At 42.5% G+C, this 21,719-nt stretch overlaps 1 protein-coding gene across 1 annotated transcript in view; it reads right to left on the reverse strand.

Moving 5' to 3' along the window:
- Positions 1–3,109: 3,109 nt before the first annotated feature.
- LOC136612033 (store-operated calcium entry regulator STIMATE-like) overlaps positions 3,110–21,719 on the reverse strand; it is a 77,190-nt gene continuing 58,580 nt past the window's right edge. The window contains exons 7-8 of the mRNA XM_066592099.1: positions 20,476–20,601; positions 3,110–4,567 (exon numbers count right to left, since the gene is read on the reverse strand). Of these exons, the coding sequence (XP_066448196.1) occupies positions 4,529–4,567; positions 20,476–20,601 (165 nt within the window). The 3' untranslated portion in view covers positions 3,110–4,528. The remainder of the gene's footprint in view (positions 4,568–20,475; positions 20,602–21,719) is intronic.

Genomic DNA, 21,719 nt, shown 5'->3' on the forward strand with positions numbered 1-21,719 from the left:
TTTAGAGGGCAATATTAGAAAGGACTGGTTGTACAAAATGATTTCACTGCAGTAGATGGGCAAGGGGGACTGGTGAAAGCTAGTGATCTACAATTGCTAGGACCTGCAAGGGGACCCTAGTATCCGGCTCAGGGATTCCCTGGTGAGCGGATATGCTGTTGGTAGCACAGAAGCTGCAGGGATAGCTCACTAAGTCCAGGAGCAGACATGCATCCTTTCAGTAACAACACTGTTTATTGGTTTTCTTTTTCCATTCCATTAAAGTTCCCCATTCCGGGGTCACTTACTCGTACAATTGCTGAGGATCCACGTTAGCGGTATTGCATTAAAAGGTCCAGTACTTCTTTATGTATGGCTTCTCAAAATCCTTAACTGGTTATGGATGCAACAAATCCTTGTTTTCTAAAACCTACAGTAGCAGTTGGAAGGAAAGGAGGAAGCAGTAGTTTCTGGCACTTTTCCTAAACAAAACGTCCCTTCTCTTTGATTAGCTAACCCCTTAACTCTACAGGGAGTAATTTACATCCTGGAGGTTCAGGTTTTGTATGGAAGGGTATTGGGGGGGCAATCCTGCTCCATTCAATGGGGTGCTGGCTGTTTTTTAACAGCCGACCGCTGTATGGAACAACTCCGATAAGCAGCATCGCTGGTTGGAGCGGATAGCCCCTTAAATGTCCCCAATTCTGACAGCGGCATTTAAATGCTCCGATTGATATTCAAGGGTCTCTCACTACCCCCTGTGATGAGATTGGGGGGGGGGGGGCTTGGTAGTAATGATCAAAAATTCATATCCCCCCTCCTGTGGGACAGAGAAATATACAGGAGAATCACATCTTATCTGCTGCCTGCTGGTTCCACCTCCCTACACACTCACTGAAATGACCACTGCAAATTAAGTATTTACTGACTTCACTTCAAATGGCTGCAGCCCTTCTACTTTCAGGGCGACCAACATTTAAAGTCAAGACTCTTATCTCTAGCAGAGCTCGTCCAAAACTGCTGGGGAGTTAATAAACTCCTTATACTCCCTCCAACTCCATCTAGATTTGCACCAAGGTCTGAACTGTGGTTGCCATCTTCCCATTTCGGCAAGCTAGGACTGAAAGTGCTGGTAGTGAGTACTTCATTATTCAGCTCTTTTGTGAACGCACATTGGCTTTTATTGAGGCTATATCTGCAGTACCGTCCAGGAGCTGCAGGTTCTTTGTCATATGTCCCCAAAATCTGATTTACTGTGTATGGATAATTTCTTAGTCAAATGTTGCCAGATAGTGATGTTCACTGTTCAGCTGAACAAAAATTAACTAAAAGCTGGCATCTGTAAGGCTTCGTTTACATTAGTCAAGTAACTGGGATCCGTACTCAACTTGTCATCACATTTTCCTGTAAATTATTAACATTAGTCAAGTTACTGGGCCTACGCTAAGGAAGTGGCAATTAAGTTCATAGTAGAGTTGGGGAGCGGGAATGGACAAGCTACTCTGTTGTGCACTCTACCACTCAACTCACCCATGACTAACTTGTTTACTATTTAGTGGACCATTGTGTTTACACTGGTTGAGCATACAGGCTTTTCCTGACTTGCCTTTCTATTTGTCCATTTACTAGGCTAATGTAAACTGGGCTTAAGACCCCAAAGCCCTCGGCTGCATTGAAAGGTCATTTAAGAGACCCAAATATATCACTAGAAGGTAGAGGTCAGGCAGCCGTGCAAAGAGGTTGACAAGCGCATTGGGGGACAAGATGTGGGTCTTTAGCTGCACCCTTGGTAGTCAGGATGAAGGATCTTTCAAGTTGTAATCCTTCTAAAACTACAAATGATTGTAAAAACCTGAATTGCTGGTATACACAGCATGGTCGGACTAAACGATGAAGACACTGGTTAGCCACACAGTTTGGAGACAGTGGTTAAAAAGGATTTACACCTTCTCATTATGGTGGCTTATTAGTGGGTAAATATGATTGTTTTGGTTCATGCCCTTGGGCATGATTTGTAGTAGTGAGGTGCTGAATAACACACGGAGCCAGATATTCTGCTTAACTTACAGTAAACACGGTGTTAAGTCAGACAGGGAGATGAGGTAATTCTCTTCCACACACACATTGAGTAACAAATGATATCTCAAGCGAATTGCCAGTGAATTATATACAATTTGCAAAATGAAGATACTTGTGTATAACACGTTTATATACTGGGAGCTTACGCTGAATATTTCTCCATCCCTCTTCATATCCACATCTCTATATCTCCCTCTCTTCATCTCAGCTCTCTCTCTCATCTCGGCTATCCTCTGCATCTCCTCTTCTCACTGCAACAGCTCACTCTCCCTGTGACAGCAGACTACCCTCTACTCACTGTCACAGCTGACTCTCCTCCTCTCTGTTTCTCCCTGCGACCATTGTGTTCCCCTATATATCGCCTCAGTCACCTGACCAGTCTGTCTGCAGCCAATCACAACCTAATTGTTTGCTAGGCTACCTGCATCACCTGAGTCTCTAGGTATTTTCTCTAACCTGTGCAGCTGAATAAAAAACGACCTAACTGGTTGCTAGGTTACCTGCATCACCTGTGCAAAATGACCGAGATTAAACTTCTAGGGCCGGTTATTATATTACTGGTCCCCACAGCTAAACAGCGCTATGTAGTGCCCTTTTTCAGGCCACTACATCATCCTGAATCTGAAATGTAGGGAACATCTCTGTACAAGACAAAATAATACCAGAACAAAAGGCAAATTGTAGTTATGTTTTGGTCATTTTATTTTTTTTTGGCATTATATAGAAAAAAATTATACATATAATAGAGCTGAACCACAAAAATATCCTCAATTTGAGTTTGGCACAAAGCACATTTCTACATAATTTGCATTATGGTCTGTTAACATTGGTGTTATGATTTCCATCCTTAAGGCCTCATGTCCACGGGGAAAATCAGGCCCGCTCCGGATTCCCCATGGAGAATCCGGAGCGGGTCCCTCCTGCCCCGCGGACAGGAGCACTGAAAATAAGAATAAATAAGAATAAACTTACCTCCTGCCCGCTCCGGATCTCCTTTTCGCCGCGGCGTCATCTTCTCTCCGTCGCGGCCGGATCTTCTTTCTTTGGCTCGGCGGATGCACAGGATGACATCGGTGACGTGCCCTGCGCATGGGCCGGCCCGAAGAAAAAAGATCCGGCCGCAACGGAGAAAAGATGGCGCCGCGGCGAAGAGAAGAACCGGAGCGGGTGAGTAAATCCCGATTTTTGTCTCCCGCGGATCCAGGTGGCTTCCATAGGCTTCAATAGAAGCCCACGGGAGCTGTCCCCACGGGAGACCCGCACGAAAATGGAGCATGGTCCAGATTTTTTCATGCTCCATTTAAAAAAAAAAAAAATATCACTTTTATTGACCATCCGCGGGTATTTATCCACCCGCGGGTGGTCAATGCATCCCTATGGGGTGCGGATCCGCGGGCAGGAGAAGAGTTAAAATCCGCTGCGGATTTTAATTCTTCTTTTGCCCGTGGACATGAGGCCTAAAGGATCTATGACACATTTTTTTTTACTTTTTAATTAGATAGCACAGCAGAAAATCTGTGGCAGCCAAGTACTATATAGTGCATTTTTGTCATTGCAGTATTTTCCATTGAAATCAGACTTGCTGAAGCTTTCACCCTTTGCAAATGGACAAAAAGTAGCTTGTGTAAAAAAAACCTTAATCTGAATTTGTCTTACAGCAAATGTACTGGAAACAGGCCTGTCCGAATGGGCCCAAGTGTGTAATCCCTAATATACACATTGATTCTTGGTAGCTGCAGTCTGCCTGTATCGTTTCTCAAGTGCAGAATCCCATTTTATTTACAATTTTATAGATACTTTCACACAAACTGAATATTTTCACAATATACACTTAAAAATGCAGAAAATTACACAGCAAAATCTGCATGTATACATGAGGTTATGGAGCGGAAATCTGCAGCAGCAAAGTAAGCTGCGTTTTAGGTGCATAAAGCGGAAATATAGGTACCCCATTACTACAAAAGGGGGCAAGTGGAAAAATGGCCCCTTAAGGAACAGCAGTAGGACACCAGCGAAAACAGAGCTTCACATGCCAAGATGAAATGGACGGTTTAAAGAGCAGCTCAGAAACGACGGGCATCTCCATGGGCAATAGCAACATACTTTAAGTGTGTCTGTAACACTTCATTACTTTCTGTCAAACAGTCTGCTTACCAGACTTTTCATTGGTCCTCTGAAAAAGGAATAAACAGAGCAAAATATGACAAAGAATCATCAATGAATACCATATAGTATACAAATAAAACAGAGGTAACAGTCGCAGAGCCTTGTCAAATGCTGAAAAGCAATGTGGAAACATTGTACTCTCAATGCTCTTTATTCGCTGCATGGTCCAATCAGTACAGCAGGATTACTCTCGACATGCCAAAATTGTTCTTTAAAATAGATTTTGGAGAAACTGATCCCAAAAGTGATCATAAGCAGCAAATAACATGGGCCGTGCTCCACGGTGAATAAGGCAAGTCTCATGCTAGCAGTATGTACGAACAGGTGATGATCCAAGCAAAGGCTAGAAGAAGCAGAAAAGAAAAATATCACACATTTATAGGAAAAACAACTATTTCACCATATATCAAGACACATACGCACATAATTAGCATATACACTGCAGAGAGGCATACTTCCTACTTATGTTTATACAGAAATGTCCACAATAATTAATTGCACAGAACTGAATTTCCCACTTCACCTTTAAGACATAAGTACAAAGGAAGAGGGGTTAAAACTGGGTCAATGGACAGCCTTGAAGAAAGCCTTAAAAGTGCCAAAGATCTAACAGTTTAGTAGGAATGTTGTGTATTACTCCTTACATAGCCCTCTTTACTGTAGAAATAAAATGTTCCCCCAGTGCCTCATCTTAGTAGTACTTTGACTTTTTGATTACAGTTTTGATGTCCTATAAAATGTATAGCCATTTGTTTCGGTGAAGACCTTTACTCAAAGTCTTAGTTTAAACCAGGGACCTTAAAATTTAATCAGGAAATCTCAAACCAGTACTGAAGAACGTTAACATGTTGTCTATACGGAGGACATGTCACTGGGTCGCAGCAAACAATGTACAGTAACGTCACCACTGTGGTTGATTGATCCCTGTGGCCAGGAACCGCTACGGGCATTACTGCGTTTGTCCTCCCACGGTCATCAATGCAGTTATGTATAAAGGAGCTCTTTTATCGTGCATTACATACTCTACCAAAAAGGCAGGTGATGTAGTGAAAATACACATAGTATCAGTTATTAGCAAGAACTAGTCTAATGAACCGAAGAGACCCCACTGCAGAATCCCAGGGTTCATCAGAACCCACTTTGGGAACCATTGGTGTTATCTACAATGGATTAAATCTCCCATATGTCGGAGATGTGACTCATCCATTCATAAATTGGCATGGTAGCAGACTTTCTTTAGACTGCCCAGCCAAATAAAACCACCAAAGATTGACTATTTTAATGTCGTGTATTTTCATTACATTACAGGTATGGCACGGCAAGATGGAATTCCAAATTAAGCAAAACGTTATGTAATACGTCTCCAGAAAAGTAAAATGACAAGCCAAATATTTTCAAAAGAGCAGTAGTATTGCTGGTGGTGATTAAAGCCTCTACATAAACAATCCATGAGCGGTCATCTATGACTGTTCTTTCAGCTACAATAAAGGAGTATACCAATAAAATATTTGCAAAGAAATGCAGCAATGTAGTAAAGTCTTTGTAAAAGGGTAAATGCACATTCCACGGCGGGATTTCCCATAGAATTTCCGCCCGTGCCCGCTGCCATAGGATTACATTAGATAATGCAATCCTATGCAGACAGCTGCGATCTGACCACATGAAAACCCGCGCAGTAAACAAATCACGGCGTGTCCTATTTCTGTGCAAGCTCTGCGCATGTGCCGGCTGGGCGGCAGCCGGCACATAGAGCGGAGGAGACGCCGGGAGGAGGTGAGCTGCAGGGGTCACTGCAGTGGCATGGCTCGCATCCTGCTGCGAGAATTCTTGCAGCGGGATCCGACCCGGCCATCTGCACGAGGCCAAAGTGTGGTTTCACATCTGCATCGGGGAGCAGGAAAGGGGAATCCCTGTCCAAACGTCTCTGTCTTATGACGGAACCAAACAGTGCCAGACACTTTTCACTTTTTTTTCTCTGTTATTTTGTGCCAGATCCGCGACAGAACCTCGGACCAGAGGTTCCAACGCAGATGTGAAACCACCGTAATGCTGTCAATTCATACAACACGTTAGCCTCATGGAAGCAAGGCATTACATCACCATATAATGGGAAGTTACATTGTTACATTTAATAACACAGTTGTGAACAAAAAGTAGAAAGTAGCAGCATAATCACTAGAGCAGATGTATGGGTATAGAATTATACAAGATGAGATCAGGATTACAAAAAGTGGAAAATGAAGGAGCGTGACATAGATACTTGCACCAGTATGCCGCGAGATAGCAATCTGAAAGTGCATTACCATGGGAACTGGAGGCAAACCCTGATCTGAGGAGAACCATTGTTGTGTGGATAAGGAAATAAGGAGAACTTGAGAATAAAGGTCAGTAGCGGAAGTTGAGAAAGCCAAAGGGATACATTCAGAGCATACAGACTGCAGGAGAATTTTCTCTGTGTTCAGAGAATCTGATATGAAGATTTGGAAAATGTCACTTTTCAGAGATGAAAACCTATTTACTTATGAAAAATATTAACTTGCTGGTTTCAGCATAACTAGAATTCCCAAACACTATAAAGACACTGTTAAAAGGTAACCCATGCTATTATCATGGAATAAGGTCAGTCCAGTACCACTTTCAGAGACTGGACACATTATAATAAAGCAATATTATAAATAGACAGACAGACTCGCAACATGGGGGTTGTTAGCTCATCGGATTGCCATCTTTCCTCCACTAGATGGTTGGTCGCACACCAGAAGTTTGGTACAAACTTTAACAAATCCGTCCTTTATTGTGGCAAATTAACATTATAACACAGTCTTCACACTTCGTCACAGTGTACATCTACACTTGTAGGTCACTGGCCGTCTGGCAGCTAACTAAACATATTTTTCACCTGTCTAACAAACAGGCCTAGTGCCACAAACATAGAGCACTGTATATCAACTTTTACCCGTCCAGGGTGTCATCCTATGGGGAGTCTACCCCTGTCAGGTTCATGACTTTTCAGCCTGCAGTAGCTCACCAGGTCCTCTCTCGCAGGTACCTATCCCAGGAACCCATCCCAGGGAGTAGCCACAGAGTTCAGCATTTTGTCAATGAAAAAAAAATTGTTTTATTCGTGATCTGGGATTCTTGGGTATTATATTTGTACCTTCAGCTTTTGATTGGCAGTCATTACATATACAATACAATATGTGTACATTTATATGGACATATGTCATATCTTGATAAGCAGGCCTGACGGACAAAAAAGAAAGCCATTTTCTGAATCTATGGCCCTAAAAAAGTTCTCTCTCAGTCACCAAAAATTGTGTTCCCCAGTGTAATCGTTCTGTATAAAAGGGCCTTTTGCCTGATGTGGTGCAGTTTTTAAATAAACTCACACATCATCACCATAGCATCTATACTGTTGAAGTGAGATGAAAGCTGTGCTCTGATTGGTTGTTATGGGCAACAAAGATTTCCTTTTAGACAGCTTTCATAAGAATGTGGTGTCGGGCTAATTTTCCATGACCCATCCTGTACAACAAACTTCAAATGTGGTTTATAGGGAAATATTTTATTTAGATGCACTAAGAATAAAAGAAAAGCCTGTGGAAGCTTTTGAAAAATTCTGTCAGTGTCTAAAAAAAGTAGGCCAGTGGGGCAACACGTCACATTGGTTAGCCCTGAGAATGTTGTGTATTCAAAATAGCTGATGCCTTTGCATTACTACTACACTGGTGCAAATTGAAAGCGCAACATCCAGAGTTGCAGAAAAGTTATGAAACTTGGATCAAAATCTCTCCATATGAAGGGTATTGAATAATTAAAAATTGGATGATGTATATATTAGTATACAAATTATAGGGCCCTTTGTTATTAAAAGTGCTACATTGTTTTAGTTTATAAGTTGTAAAGTGTGTTGTGTCCACAGAGTGCGAGTGACCAAGTATGCCAAGTCATAGAGTTCCAACTCCACAAAGAGATATCTGACTTTAAGGCCTCCTTCACACGGGCGACAGCACTGCTGCGAGAAAATCGCAGAGATATTGCATCGCTGGTCCGTGCAATATCGCGCGACTTTGTAGCACCACATGCAAGGATTTTCGGGGGAAGGCTTGAAATATAAGCCCTTCCCCAAAAAAAAGACGTAGCTGAAGAAGGAAAAAAAAAAAGCCACCTGCAGTCTCAGTTGCGCATAGGCGGCAGCGTGTGAGCGGTTGCGAAAATCTATCTTCACTACTTCCACAAGTAAATTGTAGATCCCCATTAGGATGAGCTCCATGCCTAGCAATGTCATCCAGTGTGCTACTTGTGCAATGTATACATTCCTCAATCAGCCGATGCGTGCACATCGCACATGTAGAAGCCCAAATCCTGGATCTAAATGGGCAACTGGCAACACTGAGAGCCATTTACATCATGGAAAGGAGTTTGGTGCTCACTGAGCAGACACTCGCTGGGGTAGAGGTGGGGGAGGATGGTAGTACGGAAGAGCAGGGGGAGCAGGCAGCCAGCTGGGTGACAGATAGAAGGAGGGCTAGAGGGAAGAGAACCACGGAGGCTAGTCCTGAACTGGCACAACCCAACAAATCTGCAACATTAGCAGATGAGGGGGATGCCATTACAGAGCCAGCACCGCTGCAGCCCGACATGCCCTCTGAACGCCTGGGAGATGACTGCTCCTAGCGAGACAGGGAGCACAGGGCAGGCTAGACAGTTCCTAGTGGTGGGGGACTCAATTATAAGGGGGACAGATAGGGCAATCTGCCATAAAGACCGGGATCGTCGAAAAGTGTGTTGTCTTCCTGGCGCTCAAGTTCGACACATCGCGGATCGGATTGACAGATTACTGTGAGGGGCTGGAGAGGATTCAGCAGTCATGGTGCAAGTTGGCACTAATGAACAAATTAGAGGTCAATGGAGGGCCCTCAAAAATGATTTCAGGGACTTAGGGTCCAAGCTTAGGGGGAGGACCTCCAGGGTAGTTTTCTCGGAAATACTACCTGCACCTAAGGCCACACTAGAAAGGCAGCAGGATCTTAGGGAGGTAAACAAGTGGCTCTTAGGTTGGTGTCAGAAGGAGGAATTTGGGTTCCTGGAAAACTGGGCTGACTTTGCTGTCGGCTACAGGCTCTACCGTAGGGACGGGCTGCATCTTAATGGGTAGGGTGTAGCTGTGCTGGGTGAGAAGATGGCTATAAGGCTGGAGGAGTGTTTAAACTAGGGACTGGAGGGAGGGCAAAAAGAGAAATAGGGGGGTAGTCAGTGTAGCTAGCGACCTGGGTCTAAGCAATGGGAAGGGGTGGGGGGTCGAGCAGGGGATGGGGTTAGTACAGTTAGAACTGACAGATCAGCCAATAGTACCATTAGCAACAAAACGAATTTAAAGAACAAAAAAAACTGTCTAAATTGTATGACCACGAATGCAAGAAGTCTGATCGGCAAAGTGGGCGAGCTTGAAGCGAGAATGGCCGATCAAAACTATGATATAGTCGGAATAACGGAAACATGGCTTGATGAAAAGTGCGTTTGGGCGGTAAATTTACAGGGTTACAATCTCTTCAGAAGAGACAGTGGAAACTAGAAAGGGGGAGGGGTATGTGTGTACGTTAAATCGTACTTATTGCCAAGGCTATGGGAAGATATATGTGTAGGAGAGGAACAGGTGGAATCTCTGTGGGTAGAAATACAGGGAGAAAAAAAACCAACAAAATCCTGATAGTGGTTTTTTATAGACCACCAAAAGCAAAAGAAGAAACTGAAACCTTACTACTAAGGCAGATAGAAGAGGTGTCAAACCGCAATGAAGTAATTATTATGGGGACTTTAATTATCCAGATATAATATGGGAAAACGAAACTTGGAAATCTCATAGGGGTGATAAGTTCTTGAGAACAATTCAAGATAACTACCTTATCCAACTTGTGCGTAAACCAACGAGAGTGAGGGCCATTCTAGACTTTGTACTAACAAACCAGACCGAATAAAGGGGGTACAGGTTGAGGGGCACTTGGGGAACAGTGACCACAATATAATCAACTTCCAGCTGTCATTCAATAAGAAGCCTTATCAGAGAGCGACAAACTCAACTTTAGTAAAGCAAAATTTGATCAGCTTAGAACTATCATCGGTAACATTAATTGGGACAACATCCTCAAAAATAACAGTACAGAGGACAAATGGGAAAAGTTCAATGGGAAAAAGTTGGATCCTAATCAGCTCATGTGAGCAGTTCATTCCCTTTAAAAATAAAAGAACTTCAAGTAAAAGGAAACCATTGTGGCTTGACAAGACGGTAAGAGAGGCAATAAATGAAAAAAAGAAAACGTTCAAACTTCTAAAGCAAGAAGGCAGCGAAGAAGCGCTTAAATCATATAGGGAAAAAAACTAAATATGAAAAGATAAGATCAAAATTGCTAAGGAGGAGGCTGAAAGACTGATCGCCAAAGAGAGAAAAAACATCCCGAAACTATTTTTCAACTATATTAACAGCAAAAGGATTTGCACTGAGAGCCCTGGCCCTTTAACAAATAATGCAGGAGAAATCATTGAAGATGATGGAGGGAAGGCAAATCTATTAAATAGTTTGTTTTCAAGCATATTCACAAACAAAAAGGAAATGCCACATGAGATGCAGGGGAATAAAATGAACCCCACACAAAATATCTCATACCTAATGCAGGAGGAGATGCGGAACAGGTTAAAGAAGATTAAAATCGATAAATCGCCAGGCCCAGATGGAATACACCCAAGGGTACTAAGGGAACTAAGTGATGTGATAGCTAGGCCTCTATACCTAATATTTGTGGATACTATCAAGACCGGGCTTGTACCATTGGATTGGCGCATTGCCAACGAGGTTCCAATTTACAAAAGGGGGTCCAAATGTGAGCCTGGTAACTACAGGCCGGTAAGTCTTACTTCAGTAACTGGAAAAATATTCGAGGGGTTTCTGAGAGACGCCATCGAAGAATATCTTAAGGAGAATAACGGAATAACTCCTCACCAGCATGGGTTCATGAAGGGTCGATCATGCCAGACCAATCTGATCAGCTTCTACGATGAAGTAAACTCTAGGCTGGACCTGGGAGAGTCTATTGATCTCGTATATCTAGATTTCTCTAAAGCATTTGACACCGTGCCGCATAATAGGCTAATATATAAAATGAGGCAGCTTGGATTGGGCGAAAACGTGTGTATCTGGGTAAAGAACTGGCTGAGATAGAAAGCAGAGGGTGGTAATAAATGGTTCATACTCTGATTGGGCCACCGTTGCTAGTGGGGTGCCACAGGGTTCAGTATTAGGCCCCATTCTGTTCAATATATTTATCAACGACCTGATAGAGGGGCTGCACGGTAAAATATCAATATTTGCAGATGACACAAAATTATACAATATAATCAATGCAACGAAGGACAAGGTACGGCTACAAACGGACCTAGATAAGCTGGGGGCTTGGGCAGAAAAATGGCAAATGAAGTTCAATGTTGAAAAAATGTAAGGTTATGCACATGGGCAGGAGAAACGGATGTCACCAATATACACCAAATGGGGTACTGCTAGGGAAAAGTGATATGGAAAAAGACCTGGGGGTACTAGTGGATTGTAGACTAAACTGGAGTAACCAATGCCAGTCAGCTGCTGCAAAAGCTAATAAAGTCTTGGGGTGCATTAAAAGAGGTATAGGGGCGAGGGACGAGAACATTATCCTCCCACTATATAAGGCACTTGTCAGGCCTCACATGGAATACTGCGCACAGTTCTGGTCACCGGTGTTCAGGAAAGATGTTCCAGTGCTGGAAGGGGTTCAAAGAAGGGCAACTAAACTAATACATGGAATGACGGGACTGGAATACCCAGAGAGGCTATCCAAATTGGGACTATTTACCCTGGAAAAAAGACGGCTAAAAGGTGATCAAAAGGACAATACAAGGATCTCTCCCATGATCTGTTTATACCCAGGACTGTGACGGTAACAAGAGGGCATCTGCTACGTCTAGAAGAAAGCAGGTTTCATCACCAACACAGAAAAGGGTTCTTTACTGTAAGAGCAGTGAGACTGTGGAACTCTCTGCCTGAGGATGTGATGTCAAAATCCATAGAGGAGTTTAAAAGGGGACTTGATGTCTTTCTAGAGCAACTACAGTTAGGGCCAGAAATATTTGGACAGTGACACAAGTTTTGTTATTTTAGCTGTTTACAAAAACATGTTCAGAAATACAATTATATATATATAATATGGGTTGAAAGTGCACACTCCCAGCTGCAATATGAGAGTTTCCACATCCAAATCGGAGAAAGGGTTTAGGAATCATAGCTCTGTAATGCATAGCCTCCTCTTTTTCAAGGGACCAAAAGTAATTGGACAATGGACTCTAAGGGCTGCAATTAACTCAGAAGGCGTCTCCCTCGTTAACCTGTAATCAATTAAGTAGTTAAAAGGTCTGGGGTTGATTCCAGGTGTGTGGTTTTGGATTTGGAAGCTGTTGCTGTGACCAGACAACATGCGGTCAAAGGAACTCTCAATTGAGGTGAAGCAGAACATTCTGAGGCTGAAAAAAAAGAAAAAATCCATCAGAGAGATAGCAGACATGCTTGGAGTAGCAAAATCAACAGTCGGGTAGATTCTGAGAAAAAAGGAATTCACTGGTGAGCTTGGGAACTCAAAAAGGCCTGGGCGTCCACGGAAGACAACGGTGGTGGATGATCGCCGCATACTTTCTTTGGTGAAGAAGAACCCGTTCACAACATCAACTGAAGTCCAGAACACTCTCAGGGAAGTAGGTGTATCTGTCTCTAAGTCAACAGTAAAGAGAAGACTCCATGAAAGTAAATACAAAGGGTTCACATCTAGATGCAAACCATTCATCAATTCCAAAAATAGACAGGCCAGAGTTAAATTTGCCGAAAAAAACCTCAAGAAGCCAGCCCAGTTCTGGAAAAGTATTCTATGGACAGATGAGACAAAGATCAACCTGTACCAGAATGATGGGAAGAAAAAAGTTTGGAGAAGAAAGGGAACGGCACATGATCCAAGGCACACCACATCCTCTGTAAAACATGGTGGAGGCAACGTGATGGCATGGGCATGCATGGCTTTCAATGGCACTGGGTCACTTGTGTTTATTGATGACATAACAGCAGACAAGAGTATCCGGATGAATTCTGAAGTGTACCGGGATATACTTTCAGCCCAGATTCAGCCAAATGCTGCAAAGTTGATCGGACGGCGCTTCACAGTACAGATGGACAATGACCCCAAGCATACAGCCAAAGCTACCCAGGAGTTCATGAGTGCAAAAAAGTGGAACATTCTGCAATGGCCAAGTCAATCACCAGATCTTAACCCAATTGAGCATGCATTTCACTTGCTCAAATCCAGACTTCAGACGGAAAGACCCACAAACAAGCAAGACCTGAAGGCTGCAGCTGTAAAGGCCTGGCAAAGCATTAAGAAGGAGGAAACCCAGCGTTTGGTGATGTCCATGGGTTCCAGACTTAAGGCAGTGATTGCCTCCAAAGGATTGGCAACAAAATATTGAAAAAAAAATATTTTGTTTGGGTTATGTTTATTTGTCCAATTACTTTTGAGCTCCTAAAATGTGGAGTGTTTGTAAAGAAATGTGTACAATTCCTACATTTTCTATCAAATATTTTTGTTCAACCCTTTAAATTAAACGTTACAATCTGCACTGGAATTCTGTTGTAGAGGCTTCATTTCAAATCCAATGTGGTGGCATGCAGAGCCCAACTCGCGAAAATTGTGTTACTGTTCAAATATTTCTGGCCCTAACTGTATTAGGGGTTGATTCAGGGATTAGTCTGATTGCCATTAGGGAGTCGGGAAGGAATTTTTCCCCCAAAAGGGCTAATTGGCTCCTGCCTCTTGGGGTTTTTTGCCTTCCTCTGGATCAACAACATAGGAGGATAAACAGGCTGGACTAGATGGACATTGTCTTCATTCGGCCTTACATACTATGTTACATACATTACCTCTCCCGTGCTGTCAGCCCGGCCACATCTTCTCCCCGGGTCCCCAGAACTGATCATCATCATCTCTTCTGGCCGGGGATTCAAAAATCCCCGCCTTGTTGAAGTGCTGGCTGTAATTCGCTAAGCGTCAGTTACCACCAGTATGTGGACAAAGTGGTACACACTCTTATATTCTTCATGACCAAAATGGTAACTTCCAACAGAGTAATGCATGCTCACATACTGCAGCCATCACAAGACACGCATTGCAACTTGTCACGACCATGGATTGGCCATCGCAGTCCCCAGATTTATCCCCAATAGTGCATGTCAGACACTATACACATGCATTATGTCTCATAGTCACCCGCCACAAACTGTACAACAACTGACTGCACAAGTCATGCAGGCATACAGGCACATACCTCCCAACAAGATATCCAAACACTTATTGATTCAGTGCCTGCAAGCATCCAACAGTGTATAGTTGTTCCTGGTGGGCACATGTCTTACTGAAACTTGTACCGAACAGTAAAACCCGTCTGATTCATTCCACTTTGCTATCATTTATTCTGGGTATGACTCTGTACATATAAACCACATTTCATGAATTCCACGAATTCTTTTATGGGTGTGATGCTTTCAATTTCCTTTCGTGTATTATTCCTAATAAAGATTAATTAATTAATTAATTTTTGCCCCCAAAGAGGCAGTGTGTCTTATAATACTTACCTAGCAGCCGGCGTTCGGCTTGTATAAAAAGTCTAACATTGACTTGAAGGAATGCTGCCTTCCAATAGGTGGTACTGTGGAGGTATTGCTCCATCTCCCTTATTTGCATATTACCCAGAGGAGCATAAATGGCCTTTTAAGTCTCCTCACTTACAGTCTAGGTGCTCTCCCTAAGGAGAAAAGATAACGTTTCTGACCCATATAAAGCTCAACATGCCTTATCTTGCAATCTTCCAACATCATCTTTTGGAGGACTGTCGGAAAAGCAACCATAACAGTTGACTGGTCCTGCTGAAATTAGTAGACTTTTCTCTGGTGTGTAGGTCCCGCGTTTGGGTTTCTTTCACACAGGCTGACAATTGGCCTATTGTGACAAGCACTGATTGACAAAGCAAGTCAACTGGCGATTGATCACACGCAGTCAGGAATGAAGTTGTTTTCTTTACATGAAAACAAACTTGGCAGCAACATCAAAGAGGTTTGTTTTTGCCTGCTTCTAAATCATCAGCGCTTGAAGATATGGATTTGTGCGTGTTTAAACCTTCCTAACCATTCAGCAAGATGTTACACTTCTAGTATATTCAGTATAGTCTTATTGTACGATAGCTCCAAGAACCCTTTATATTATTGTACGATAGCTCCAAGAACCCTTTATATTAAGCAGCATGTAGAAGCAGAATCATGACATGCAGAAAGGTCTCCTGTCATTTGCATCTTAGAATTCTGAAATGAGTAAAACTTTCCAGAAATATGGATAGGATATGGAACGTCTAGTAGGACAGTACATGGATATTAGTGACTCATTGTTTCTTGGCTGCACTATACACCAACACCTGCTCGCAGCCTTGAACTGCTCCTCTTCAAAGACTGCCAAAAGGCAAAGTCTAAAGCAGAAACGTCAGAAACATTTCAAATGTCTGTGCTGATAAAACTAATATTTTCATTTTGTTTAGCCATGTACCCAGGATCAGTTGGCTGGGAGTAAATTTTTATCTACTATGTACATGGAAAACATTTTTACAAGCAAAATATGGAAGATATGCCCAAGCATGGCCATCTCCACATTCAGTCTCTGCGCCTTGCAGAACTGAGGTCAGACTCCTGTTCTTCCAATAGCTAAGGGGTCCGAATGAATGGACATTTATCAGATTTATGGCATATCCTGTACTCCAACCACAGGTAGCTAAAAGGCAGCCTGTCTGGTTCCCTATGCTGCCTGGGCTGCAGGCAGCATGGTATAAGGACAGATTGGATATTTTCAGCAGCCTGTCACTTATACTGATTGCTTTAGTGGTTTTCAAGCTTTACTTTTGAAACTTTGAGGGTTGAACTAGAGACAAATCCAATGACGATTATACATATTCATATACTAGCAATTATTAGGAAATTATAGTACCAGCTCTGCTGCATGGTACATCCATTATGATCCCCACACATGACACACACAGCTCTACTACATCCATCCTGATCCCACACATGACACACACAGCTCTGCTACACCCTGATTCACACACACACACACACACACACACACACACAGCTCTGCTACATCCTGATTCACACACACAGCTCTGCTACAGCCACATCCATCCTGATTTCCACACAACACGAAACTCCTGAATACAGTGATAAGCCCCTTACAATGTGATTCCTGACTCCACCCACACAGGTGATCACATGACGATGACGTAATCACAGGTCCTGGTAGTAGCTGCTGTCGGCTTATCCAGTAATACAGTACTTTCTACCAAACTGCACAATGGCTTCTCCCACAACAGTGATGTCATCACAGGTCCCTCAGCCCACCGAATCTCTGTGCTGGCGGTAGGTCGGTGTCTTCTGTCAAGACCGCCGAGTTGTGTCTGAGATATTAATGGCTTAGTTGTATTCTCATTGTGTTATTTTGTCCTTCCCTTTTCAAGAGCCCTAACAGTTGTTCTTCTGTTGTTTAGGCTCTGTGTTTTATATATGTTGTAGGACCTGTGATGACGTCACCAGGAGTGGGGCAACAGAAGCACTCACATACTAACTGACAAGTGATCATTAGTAGTTTGATGCACCCCACCCTTGTCCTCATCCTTCCAGATGCTGATTGACAGGTCTCTCTGTGTCATAGTGGCTTTACACTGGACAACTATTGTCAGACCACTGAAATCAGTACGTCTGCAATTGTATGCTACTGACTACAGTCCGCCTAGGAACATGGCTGACTGTTATATTTTAATGTTGGAATGTAAGCTTATAGAAGCAGTTATGTTAATTCCATTGCTCCATATATATTAACTAGGTTTTCCAGAACTTAAAGAACTTCACTACTTCAGTGAATTTTGTTCATTCATTATGTAACTAGCCCCCTAGTATATATAAAGTTGGCTAGTATAACTTTGTTTAGTTATCTCTTTCTATCTGAAACTCCTGGAGTTTTTCTCTTTGGATGGGTCACATGATCTTACTTCTGACTTGTTGAAATTTACTTGGCTTGTTCTAAAATTAGTCAGTTTTTTCAGTAAGTCAATCTTGTGTAATGGACTATACCACGCAAGCTCTTTAAAAGGAAGTCCAAACTCCGATCACAGTTACTGCTTATGATTAAAGGCTCCTGACACACAGTTACAATAAAGGAGATGATAGTTCAGCCTCCTGACTATGCACTTATAGTCTGTGAACTATTTAGTTGTATGAACAGAGTAATGATAAATCACAATGTACTCCCTGCAGGCAGAGATGGTACAGTTTCTAGCAGTTCATGCGATGCTGTGTTGATGCATCATGGGAGTGTTAGCAGAGCATAGATAAAGTGAGAAGGTAGAAGTCTCAGCATCAAGATGGCAACTGATAAGCATGAGACAGGAGGCTGCATGCATGAGAGGGGCTACAGTATTTATAGGAGACATCCAAAGTCTTACAGACAAAAGATGGAAAAATGTTTTCACCAGAGTGGCCCTTTAACTATACATGGCCCATCCTCACCAGCATATTACAGCTACATAAAATTACATAGCATTCTAACACTGTACCTCTTCAGACTACTACTGATTTGGCTTGAAGGTAAACGGATATATATTTTGGACCTATGAAAGTCATGCTCCAGCCAATGAAATATCATGGAGGTATTTTACCCAAAAAGCATTGCTTCTAAGGGAACAAATCTCTAATACTGTGCTGTAGGAACTCACAACTCGATAGCAAACCCTTGAAAAATGTTTCTTATTAATTCAACAACTCTCTATGGGACTAAGTGTCGTACATTATGTTGACATAGTAACTCTGAAATCATTAACAGAATTCCATTACAGCTAATGGTATGAACTGCTAGAACTAACAGCCATTTAATAGGTTTTTATATTAGCTGCTAGAAAATTTAATATTCTTGTTTTACCTTAACATTAGAGATGAGCGAACGTGTTCGGCTCCGCCCCTTTTCGCCCGAACACCGAACTTTGCGAGCAATTCCGTGCTCGGGCGAAAAAAGTTCGGGGGTCGCCGTGGCAGCGCGGCGGGGAGTGGGGGGGGAGAGGGAGAGAGAGAGGGCTCCCCCCTGTTCCCCGCTGCTGCCGCCCGCGCCGCCGCGCCTCTCCCCGCCCCCCGGCGCCCCCCGAATCTTTACGCGCGGACACTGAGGTCCTCGGTAAAGCCGGTGTCCGGGTGCGTATGTGTTCGTTAAGAACACGTTCGTTCATCTCTACTTAACATACAAACACACACTCAATTAGATAGGGAAAGACTGAACTATCTGTCACAAAACATGTTTGTGGTCAGGGACACAGCATAGAGCAGATGAAATTGCCCTTCAGTATAATAACGCTCAAGTCGCAGCATCACAGAAGAATTTGGGAGTACAAATTTATGGCCATGGTTGATACCCTCAAGAATGGAATGAACCTCAGCCCGGGATTCTTGCATAAGTGGAAAATATGAAAGGTATGAAGGAAGTCAAGAGGGAAGTCCTCTTTCCAATCATACATTTTTTTTTCTTTCTTTTTCCTTCTTTAAAACTTCATAAGAATTTAGAACTTGTCTTGTAATAATGTTGCCATCCAATAGTTGGTGCTGCATCTCCTTCCATATGCAGGTTGAAGGAGAGATAAGACACATCATAAAACTGTCCTGAGCTCAGTGGACTGACTTACGATTTATGTCTCAGCTCAGTTTGTCTGTTTTTTTAAGTTTTGAGTGCAAAACAATCACAGAAAATGGCCGTTACTTACTGACTGAGGAGTGCATATAGATGCATCCTCCTCTCACCATGCAGGTAGCTGACTACCAAATGGAGGAGCCAATAACACCTGTGAGGGCACCAATGAGACACCCACTCACACTGCCTCCTGATAATGAGGGGGGGGGGGGGATGCTTGGTGTACACTCCCACACATAGTGGATACAGGGTGCCAGACCATTCTGATATATGTAGTTCACCATGCAGACCAGCAACCTATTAATGACGCCATGATAATTCGGCGGGTTGCCCTGCATATCCATCAGTGAACCACATTGGTACTGCCACCCTGGTCTCCCCCTGGAGTCTTAATGCCACACTGCATGTGAATGATAGATAATAAATGCAAGGCATTGGTTGGATGTTGGCCAAGATACATGAGCCCACTAACCACTTCACGGTTCCTTGCGTTTTAGTGGGTCCCTACACTAATATAAATGCATCACAGAAGGGGAAATCAAGAATTAAAAACAATCACAGAAAATGGCCGTTACTTACTGACTGAGGAGTGCATATGCACTCTTCAGTCAGTAAGTAACGGCCATTTTCTGTGATTGTTTTTAATTCTTGATTTCCTTTTCTGTGATGCATTTGAGTGCAAAACAGTCTCAAATTTCTGTGTGTGAACATTTATTTAGATCAAAAGGAGTGTGTTCCCCTCCCCTTTGCATCTGTATATTATAATTATATGCCATCAAAGCTAGTTTCATTCATTAGCCTGATGAAGAGGGCGAGACATCCCCGAAAGCTTGCTGTAGCATCAAGTATTTTTGTTAGCCATTAAAAGGTATCATATCTACAAGATTACGTGGTTTTTCTTGCTGAGAACAATCACACATTGCTCTACTGGCTAACACAGTACCAAACCTTTTTTTTGTTTTATACAAACACACAAAAACATTACAGCTTCAGCATTGGAAAACAGGACAACTGTTCAAATGCGTAAAGACCTCTGCTTTGTTTTCTTCCTTACATACTGAATATCCACAAGAAAGAAGTAGATGTTAGCATACCATCCAAGCAATCTTTGCTGAACCAGACAACGATTGTCTCAAGGCATTTCAGTTGATGCTGAAATGTATTTGTTGGCCTTTGCTGGCAACTTCTTTCTTTTGGATTTGCAGCAGGATGATGGACTAGTCCTTGTAAATGGATTAAGTGTGGTTTTCCTTTCCATTGTTACCTACCGAACAATGAAGGATAGAGGTGGGATCTCCTTGAAGTGCAGCATTCATAGGATGACAAACAGTTGCTCTCAAATGATTCAGCTAAAATATACATTTTGTGACTTTAACAAAGAGCTGTAGGAGTGGAGTCTTTGTACCCTTCTGGGTCTTACCTGGGTTTCTTCCTCAACTACGGATGGTAGACCATCCTCATCTTTATGTTTTTTAAGGCCATTATCCGCTATTAATCTTTTGTATTTTCTCATTATTAAGCTGTCCACTACCCAAAACATTATAGCCTGAAAAGAAACAAAACAAAATCAACCAAATACCTACTGTAGTGTACACATTCCAATGACCAAATAAGAATAAAATGGTGATGCAGAATAATTCTATAACTTGCAGTTGTTTGACAAGACTTTCCAATACTTTTTATTTTAGAACTGCAAAAAATTATTTTGAATGTTAAAACCTACTAAAAGCTGCACAACTTATTTGTGTGGCCACTTCACATCTCTCTTTATGGATGCTCACTATCATATCCTTAATGAACAGGGGTAGTGGCAGTGGGCAGTTTCGTATTTTCTCCACCTTATAGGGGATTTAACCTCCTTCTGGATCAAAATTCTGTGTGCAAGCTATAGCAAAGCATTTCCAAATTGGCTCCAACTACAAAGCAAATGCATGGAGCAATAATATGACTGAATGACTCAATTCTGTCCTATTTTCTCATGTATTGAAATCAGTCATTTAATGTTTTAGGCTTTTGCTGTGATCAGCAAGCATAAAATTCATTCCTTTCAAAGATTATAATGAAATTGTTTCAAGCATAATGAGTTACAACCAAATCTATCACATTATAAAAGTAATTTAAGTAGGATAATGGCGGATAACATTTAACCTTTAACTAGCTTATGTCCCCTGCTACCTGCCATTTTAAAAATAATTTATAGATTTATTGGATCTGAAGAGTTTAAAAATGTGACGATTCTAAGATAAAAGTGTATATAAAAGTGTTGTATTTAGTGGAAACACCTTAAAGTTGTCAGCTACTGTAAATCTACGATCTCAAAATAGAATCTGCAATACACAATTTTTATAGTCAAAAGTTGCTTTATCCAAATCTTTTTTGCTGCAGGTAACAATTAGGCTGGGTTCACACAGGGCGGTTTCGCTGCTGCAGATCCCCCCGCGGCCGCTAATCTCGGGATTAGCCAGCCATGCGGACGAGATTTCTCAAAAATCTCGTCCACACGGGACGGCTAACCTGCTGCGGTAAATCCGGCTGAAACCGCGGCTGCGGCCGCAGCTTCAAAAGAAGCAGCATGTCTAGTTACCTTTTCTTTTTTGTTTATTTTCGTCGCGGCTGCGCTCTCCTCTATGGGAACGCCGGCCGCAACAGAAAAGCAAGTGGCCG

This window comes from Eleutherodactylus coqui, chromosome 2 (genome assembly GCF_035609145.1).
Source record: "Eleutherodactylus coqui strain aEleCoq1 chromosome 2, aEleCoq1.hap1, whole genome shotgun sequence".
In the NCBI taxonomy this organism is placed as follows: Eukaryota; Metazoa; Chordata; class Amphibia; order Anura; family Eleutherodactylidae; genus Eleutherodactylus; species Eleutherodactylus coqui.